At 31.3% G+C, this 9,501-nt stretch overlaps 1 protein-coding gene across 2 annotated transcripts; it reads left to right on the plus strand.

Moving 5' to 3' along the window:
* The first annotated feature begins 268 nt into the window (after positions 1–268).
* On the plus strand, positions 269–4,250 carry LOC106720262 (muscarinic acetylcholine receptor gar-2). 2 transcript variants are annotated; one of them, XM_045678992.1, is made up of 5 exons: positions 269–421; positions 889–1,039; positions 1,845–2,028; positions 2,099–3,219; positions 3,538–4,250. In XM_045678992.1, exons 1-5 carry the CDS (start codon positions 345–347, stop codon positions 4,183–4,185), a joined length of 2,181 nt encoding a protein of 726 aa, XP_045534948.1. In that variant the 5' UTR covers positions 269–344; the 3' UTR covers positions 4,186–4,250. The 2 variants fall into 2 exon arrangements, with proteins under 2 accessions (XP_045534948.1, XP_014370342.2); XM_014514856.2 differs by having other exon boundaries at positions 2,099–4,250.
* The last annotated feature ends 5,251 nt before the right edge of the window (positions 4,251–9,501 follow it).

Here is a 9,501-nt window from a genome sequence, read left to right on the forward strand (position 1 = left end):
CGCCGGCTGCGGATAGCTGAGGCCAATCTGCACGCAGCCTTATCTCTACACTCGAACAAAGAACACTCATTTAATATTATAAGTATAACGAAATTTAAATTGAACTTTATATTTTTTTCTGTTTTGATAAATGTCAAAAACACTTTTTGGCCTCAAACCATAGGCTATCCTGCAATATTTACTTCTAAAAAGTCCTAACTAAATAACTAAAATTAAATCTCTTTTCTAAATAATTGTCCAAACTCTTAATATTTTGTTACAGGTACAGTTTTAACAAAGGTAAAGAGCAACACATTTGTGATAAATTTAAAAGAGAGGGTGTAAAAAAACATCAAAACAGAACAATGAATGGCACAGAGGCGACTGACGTCAACCGCTCTACCCCCATCTACGCTATCGGCACGAGCTTCATCACGCAATGGTCTGTCTAATTATACTTTATTCTACATTCTCTACAATATTAATTACTCATGTTAAAACTGCATACAAATAAACATAAATTAACTATGTTTTCAAGTTTATTATTTGTCCTACAATGAATACTTCTTTAAGCCGAAAAGAAAAAAGAAAATTCATTAAATTTCTTTAAAAGAAAAATTAGCTACATCAGCAACATTTTGATTCCTAAATTTGTCGTTGGTAAGCCTTTCATTAGAACTTCAGTAGAAAGAAATTTTATTACATACTAGCATTTACCCGCGACTTCGTCCGCGCGGAATAAAAAAAATGCACCAAAGATAAAAAAGTTCCTATGTTCGTCTCCTAGTTCTAAGTTACCTCCCCATCAATTATTAGCTAAATCAGTTCGACCGATCTTGAGTTATAAATAGTGTAACTAACACGACTTTTTTTTATATGTATAGATGACTTAATCTTTGTACTTTGTAGGAAATTACAAAAATTCAAAGAGCGGACTTGCGTCTCGTCCTCATCGTATCCAGAATGTCAGGGATATTTGATCTCAAACAGCACCAATGACACTGATGTATATTATTACAATACCACTATTGACGCTGGTCTCAGCGGAGATGGCACTTTGGTAAGAGACAGGATTTTGTATGGTTAAACTTGTAAAAACATTTCTGATTATGGAAAGTAAATCGGTCGGAAGTAAATCGGTGACTTCTTTTATCAGTTTGATATTATGATGATATATGCAAACGTAAGTACCTCATCAAATCATCATTTGCAGTAATCAAATTAATGTTATATTAGTGCAAACCAAATTGAACCTTAACGATGTAATTATAAAAGTACATCAAGACATATGTTCAAAAGGTTCAGTTTAAGATATGCAGAGTTTAACAAAACACATTTAATAATAAAACAAAGTACAATTTAGAAAGTACAACAAACGATTTCATAGCATTCGAAATGTAAAACGTTTCATAACTTGAACAACAAGCACGTTGAATATTGTTCAGCGAGTGCTGACGGCAAATCGATTGTGAACATTATCATGTGTTTATGTCACGGCCGAGGCGAGGGAATGTCGTCAACGGAGCGGCATTATTACCTGCACAATACCTGGGCCATCCCTCATATTGTTTGAACAATAACAAATAATCCTAGCGGTATACATTTTGCGTTATTTCTGGATAAGTTTTTGTTAAAATTTTTGACATGTTATCAAAGCAAATATTGACAAAATTTTAAAGAAAGTCAAAATCATATTCGGCTAAAATGTATTCCAAGATTCCTTTTTAGTGTGACTAATTGCTTGATGAGATCTCTGTCTGAGCGCTTGAGTACAAAATGTAACATAACTGTATTTTCCTTTTCATACTTTCGACCAAAACACTTTAATATACTGAAAATGAATAACTTGTTTTTCAATTTCATAGGAGCCTGTGCTGCCGCCATTCCCTCTTTGGATGGCAGTAATCTTCGCCACATGTTTGGTGCTAGTTATTCTTCTGACCGTTAGTGGAAATGTGCTCGTTCTATTGGCTTTCCTCGTGGATCGAACGATACGACAACCAAGCAACTACTTCATCGCATCCCTTGCAGCAACTGACTTACTAATAGGTATGTGATTATGCAATTGTTTTAAGGCAATAATAAAAAACAGATGTAAATATAAAATCTTTAATTACAGGTACTTTATCGCTTCCATTCTACACTGATTATGTATTAAAAGGATATTGGCATCTAGGCCCATTACTCTGTGATTTATGGCTATCTGTCGATTACACAGTATGTCTTGTATCTCAATATACTGTTTTACTAATAACAGTCGATAGATTTTGTAGTGTTAAGATAGCAGCTCGATACAGAGCATGGAGAACGAAGAATCGCGTCATATGGATGGTTACTGTGACTTGGATAATACCAGCTTTACTGTTCTTCACAACCATTTTTGGTTGGGAACACTTTGTTGGCTATAGAGATTTACAGGAAGGTGAATGCGCCGTTCAATTTTTAAAAGATCCTATATTTAACACAGCTTTAATAATAGGTTATTATTGGACTACACTTTTTGTCCTCATTGTATTATATGCAGGTATTTTTAAAACTGCGTACGATATGCAAAAGAAAAGCGAAGCGAAACAAAGGAAGATGCAGTCGATGGTCGCTTTAAGCGCTGGAGTAATGTCTGGTATGGCCGGGAGGGCTGCCGGCATGGCGGGCTTGCCTAAACCTACAATTTCAAGCGAAGATCAGGTGAAAGTATCTGAGTCTGAACAAAAAGATGCAACAACAAAGGGATCTTTAGCTGCCCCATTGCTCAATTTAGGTGGATCTTCAGATTCTAATTCTAGTCAAAAATCATCAGCTCACAAAAGTAGCGCTACTGCTACTGGTACCTCAACTACTGCTGAGTCTGAGGGAGATAAGAAAGAAGATCAAGTGGAAGCAGAAAGATCAAGTAGCCCAGCTTTTGATTCCGACGATGAAAGTACAACACAGTGTAATGTAAAAAAGCGACCATCAGTAGCAAATTTGGTGATGCAAACCGGTGCAATGCACTTGCTTAATAATATGCGTTTAAATGGTGGCATGCTATTAAACACTGACGTAAAGCAGTCCCCAGTTCTTAAACATGATATTGATAAACCTAAAACATCCTTGTCACAAATCTCAGAAAAAAGCCTCCTTGATACTGAAAACGTAGATACATTTAAAAGTAATAGACATATATCAGCACCAGTAACCACATCCTCTGCTAGTGTTATATCGCCAGATTCTTCAGGACTTGCGACGCCATCTGAAAGAGAGGTATCAACAACAATTGCTCAAAGAATCATTCCCCCTCCATCAGACTTCAGATGCAGCCCAACAGTATCTGAAAGCCCACCATCTCATTCCGAATCATCTAGAACTAGAATTATTAAATTAATAAGAGGCGACGGGAGTAGTTACGATGTGCTTGTAGGTATGGATGGTGCAGATTTGAGATACATGGATGAAAGTTCAGTAAACGTACCTTCACCTACCAACGAAAGTCCTCCTTCGTCAATCACCTTCCCCACAGCCACCGAACCATCATCTCCACCGAATCTTTCGGGTAATGTAACAAACACTTCGTTATTGCAGGCTGCTCTTATACGAGCAACAGCTGAAGCTCAAGTAACACAACCCAAAACTAATGTTTGTCCTTCACCACCTATAAAAGTTAATACTGAGGTAAGTTTAACTACAGGAGAACGACCCAAGCCCGTAATAACCCTCGTATCTTCATCTTCCAACAATAATGAAAACATACCCCCCAAAGAAGTCGAAAATAAAACAGCCCCTACACGATTAACCCCTGGTGTAAGTATGGCGATCGAAAGTAGTGAACTTTCAAGTCCAGCAGTAAGTGGTACCGGTCGTTCTGATTCCAAGAAGGAATTCGTTAAAAATATAGGCAAAAAATTAAAATCTAAACGTTCAAAACGCGACGGTTTATTTCCAAGCATCGGAAGACAGAAATCTAAATCGGAAAACAGGGCTAGAAAAGCTTTTAGAACCATATCGTTTATTTTAGGAGCTTTCGTCGTCTGCTGGACACCATATCACATACTAGCTCTAGTGGAAGGGTTCTGTACAGACCCACCTTGTATTAACAAGCATATTTATATGTTCTCCTACTTTTTGTGTTACGCTAATAGTCCAATTAATCCTTTTTGCTACGCGTTAGCGAATCAACAATTCAAGAAGACTTTCACTAGGCTCTTACGTGGTGATTTTCACATCACCTAGTCCATGTATGTTGGTCACAAAAATGCGTAAATGTACGCTGTCATACAGTGTTCATATAAAATTATTACGCACACAAAAATCTCAAAGCAGATGTTGTTATGATAAGACAATACTAATTTATAATTTTAAAAGCTTTGAATGTATAGATATAATATTGGCGAAGATGTTTTAAAGGATATAACTTTTCTATATTGAAGATTCATGATAAAAACAATTATAAAATATTAGTAATACTTAATAATAACATGTAGTTATATAATTATTGTAGTGAATACGTTTTATAGATGTAAGAAATTTACTCCATCTATAAAGTTCAGAACTGACAATAAAGAGTATAATTGTATATAAGATTTAGATTATATGTAAAAGTCTCTTTATATTTCTAGTAAAAATGATAATAATTCATATTAGCGGAAGATCCGGGTCTGTATGAAATTAGTTTATTAGTTAAAACAGATTAAAAATTACGAATTCTATGCTTGTAAATGTTAGATTAAATCTTTATTAATTTTATTCTAAGTATCTTAAAAAAATATTATAAAGTCGTAAAATTATTCGAAATGAAACTTATTGTACTTTAATGTAGATGTGAACGCTTAAAAGCTTTCAGCCAAGAGCCCAGCTAAAGTTTTTTAGCGTTTAAAGAGTGTTGTCAATTAATTTTCACTGTAGAATTCGTATGCTGTGACACTTGGATTAAAAAAAATATAAAAAAAACTGTTAAAACTGTTTGTCACTATTTTATGAAAGAAAATGAAAGAGGTAGCAATATGTAAAGGTTATTATAGACCAGAGCATTTACTTGTAACAGTACAACAAGCCTCTCTATGATATGATCTAGTGTAACCATTTCATGAACCAGACTTTCTTTGATAATTGTGCTTTTAACTGTATTATACCATTCGTAAGAACATTATATAGATATGCTTGAGGAAATACTCTAGTGTATATTCACCTTAACAATCCAAGTGTCATGACATTGAAATACTGCGGTTAGTCGTCTAATTAGAAAATTCTGTACTTCCTGTAATTACACGGGTCAACATGAAATTTGACTTTGATTGCAAAGCATTAAATTTCGGTAGTTTAGGTCGTAATTAGACGGAAAAAAAAAATATGGCATGAAAAACTTTGCTTTTGTGCTTAGAAGACTGATTGAACGAAATTTTTAAAAATCTCGGATTTTAATTTTTGATTGAAAATAAAACTATTGAAATAAAAATGTTTATTATTTTTATTAAGTTTTACTATCAAATTAGCTTACAGAAAAGTGGAAAATAACTTAAAAGTGCACACTTTTACTTTTTCTTTTATGTTCATAGCTACTTTCTCTCAATAAACCCCAAATATAGTCGCCCATCATGTTTTCATTGTATTGGCCTTGATAGCGTTGTTCAAAATTCATGATGTCCTGATGGAAACGTTCTCCTTGCTCTTCGGAATAGGCTCCCATATTGTTTTTAAATTTATCCAAATGAGCATGCAGCATATGTACTTTTAATGACATCCTGCAGCCCAAGGCCTTAAAATTTGTAAGCATATATATCCTCAACCAACTTTTCGTAGTTTTCAGCTTTATTATTTCCTAAAAATCCAGAAACTACTGCTTTAAAACTGTTCCAACTTGCTTTTTGAGTACGATTCAGCAACGTTGGAAATTTTTCATCAGCGAAAATCTGTCTTATTTGCGGACCAACAAAAACCCCAGCTTTAACCTTTGCTTCCGATAACTTCGGAAAAAATTTATTATAACTATCACAAAAGCAAACTTTATACCGAAAAAAGGTATTTTCTTTTCGTTTTTGTGCATAACTAACTGGAAAATAATAGTATAAACTTTAGGACAAAGAACGAAATTTTTTTTGTAGAGTCGTGTTATTTATAATTTAACGTCAATAAATGAAGTCAATTAAGGGGAAGTTAATCTTTCTTACAATTTTTCGTTATTGATTTTCACAAACGAGATGTTACATTCGTTTATCTCGATCTAAATAAATGTAATATTATGCATGTCAATAACTTCACGTAAAGGTAATTGAAAACATTTCCAGTTGTAAAGATGTTCAAACTTATTTCTGGTAAAATTAATAACATGTTATTGAATCATTACTCATATTATAGAATATAACTTTTTAATTTATCTCGAAGGCCTAATATTATTTGGTGATGTTTGTTTGTTTTTAAATTTTATGCACATAAGCGAAATTAACTTTTACATCATAGTATGTATTACATATTATTTTCAAAATATTCTGATTTATTTACGAATGGTGTATGTTAAAATAATTTAATTTAAATTTATGTTATGAAAAAAATTCGTTAGTAAATAAATATATAACAGTATTATATTTATATATTAGACAATATAAGTTGTTACAATAATTGAAAGACAAAAGGTGAAAATATTTAGATATAGATTTTTGAACAATATCAAAAGGTAATATTATTTATAACTATAATAATAGAAAGTACAAACTTACTATGTATATATATCTGTGCTTTTAAAATATGATCTTATGTCATTTATTTATTTATCTTTGTATTTTATTATTTATTCATTTATTAAATTTGGAATTTAAAAAAATACATCAAATAAATATTTTCAATTAATAAAACGTACATAAGTATTTTAATATTTAATCGAATTTATTTATTTCGTTGGAAGGGTCACATTTTATTTCATTAAAATTTGTACGTAATCATATTTAACTCAATGGTTTTTTCATTAATTTCTGTTATGTAATTTAAAATTTAAATTATACACTAAAATAACTATAAATAATCTGTAAACACTGTTTATATAAAACCTTTTTCTGATTCTACTGAAGCATGTATTAGAAATCATATCGTTAATTAAAATAATAAATTTTAATTTGATTAATTATCAAATTTAATTAAATGTAAAAATGTATATAAGCTTATGTAGATTTACTATTGCTTTATTATATCAGTATTAAATGAAATCGTTAAATAATATTAATGTTTACTTGTAAATAGAATAGAAATGAAATATTGTTGAATTAAAAACACAAAAGTGACTAGGTCCTTATAAAGTTGTTCAAATGCTTAATGATTGATGTATTCTGAGAGAAAATGAATTTTAAGTCATTAAATGATAATATAGTATTATCAGAGTATTTTATTTAATTAATTAATAATCCTTTTTATATTTCTTATGAACACCGACCTCCAAAATGTTAAGACATGTCAAAACTTTATACTCAGTGATATTTCAAGAAGTCTCAATTTTTAAAGTCTATCTTAAAGCGTTATTTACTGTTGCAGAAATTTTAAATTACAATTTGTTGATAATAACGTTGACGCTCCATTGTATTTAAAATTAAAAGCATTGGTTTTGTTAAAAGAAATTACAGAAAATTGTGGATAATTAGGAATTCAAACTCGTAGAAGACCAACGCTTACAGTAATTGTTACTTACAAAATTAAGCGCATTTAACAAATGACGATCAAAATGTATGTATCACAAAGCTACTCCGTGGTTTTTTCTGTTTTAAGTGTTCTGTGGAATTATAAGAAGATACCCAACAGATATGAGAGTAATAATTCACTACGTACTAAATTTGTACGTTTTTTTCTATTGTGACCTTCTATAACCTTAACTTTAAGAATAATTTTAAAATGTAAGGTGCCATTTGAATCATATTATATCTTAAAGAAAGGTGAAAATCCTTTGAATAATTTTCACAATGTATCAGTGGAGTGTAAATTTTTTTTTATTCGAGTTAGTTGTTTATTTGCAGATTTCTGATCTTAGACTTGCGGAAGATATTCTAAGTAAATATTACGTAGTTTTTAAATATAGTTTTTTTTAATATAAATATGAATACAATTTTCAACACAAGCCGAAGTATAATTAAAAAGGTTGTGATGGTGTTCTTTTATTTATACTCGGTAACAACGGAGAAACTTTTTACCGAGAGCTTTCAGAACAAAAGCACTCGTGTGATGAGCGTTCTAAATGACGTACCATTTCGTTCACTAACTTTAGTTCTTTTTAATTATAAAATATTTCTCACGAATATTTTACTTGCACTTATTATTCTTCTATTTTTACCCCACTGACCTAAAAAAAGGTAATAGTTTTCGATTGTATACCTAATTGCTTAATGTCCTTCAATTCTAATCTTGAGTAGTTTTAAGGACTAGATATATGTTTTACTCTAAAATCATTGTCGCTATCTAAGAGTCTAGATTAGCACTTATAAAAACAACTACGCAAGTTATTGAAAGGTTATGATACCAACACATTGTAAGTAGTTTTTTTCCTACGTTTTTTCTGAGTAACGGCTCTCACAAAAAACGACCTATTATTTCTAGAGACTCTACACTTTCCTTTTTTTTTCAATGTTTAGCCCCTTTGAAGAGTACTGCATTTTACTTAACGTTTTTTCTTTATTTGTACTTTTAATAAATTAACTAAGTATAGACAAAATTACAAATAATACAAAAAAATGGTTTCTTTAGTAATTATTTAAAGCAGATTTCTCATACTAAAGCTGAGAACTGCTGTTAATCTGCTAGTAAGAATATATTGTTAAATATTTGTACGAAAATAATCTAAATAAAAAAATTTAAACAATAACAACGGTATGCGACCCAAAATAGTTAAGAGAGATTTGTTAAGAGATAAAGGGAAATGCATCCTACAGAGTAGATATAAAGGCTGTTTAAATACCTTTTCATAGCTTTCATTTGAATAGGATAGAAAAGCTGTGAGCAAGGGTTCCATTAAAAACATCTTTTCATACCCGCTGAATACAGGATCGGTAGCCATGTTAAAAGGATTCTTCAGAACTTTAGAATAAAAAACTATGCAAATGAATTTTAAAATGCCTAAAAATCTACAGCTATACTATAATAGTATGGCCTCCTATGAAGTGGATTGGTGTAGGAGGGGACACATAGGAAGAAGAATATTCTCTTTCTGAGCGTCTCCTCCTCCGTTGATTAAAGGACGGCAATGTATCTGCAATTGCAAATGTCTATATGCAGCGGTCACTTCGCCATTTCGGCTATATCAAGTGGCCGCTTGCTCGTTTGCCACCGTACAATATTTAAAAAATAAGACAGTAATAAAATTGACTTTACAAACACAAATTACACTTTTACTAGTAACGTAATTACTTTAAATTAACTCAGTTCAAAATTTCTAATGCATCTTAAGTACTGATTAGATCTGGTTGTATTCTGTTTTCTTTTTTTTTCTATTTGTTTTGTAGTTGTTTATTTATGTAAATCCTTTAATGAACCATTACTCAGAACTCTTCGTTAACGTTAATTAATATAGGCCGGCTC

Source organism: Papilio machaon, chromosome 8, assembly GCF_912999745.1.
Source record: "Papilio machaon chromosome 8, ilPapMach1.1, whole genome shotgun sequence".
NCBI lineage: Eukaryota > Metazoa > Arthropoda > Insecta > Lepidoptera > Papilionidae > Papilio > Papilio machaon.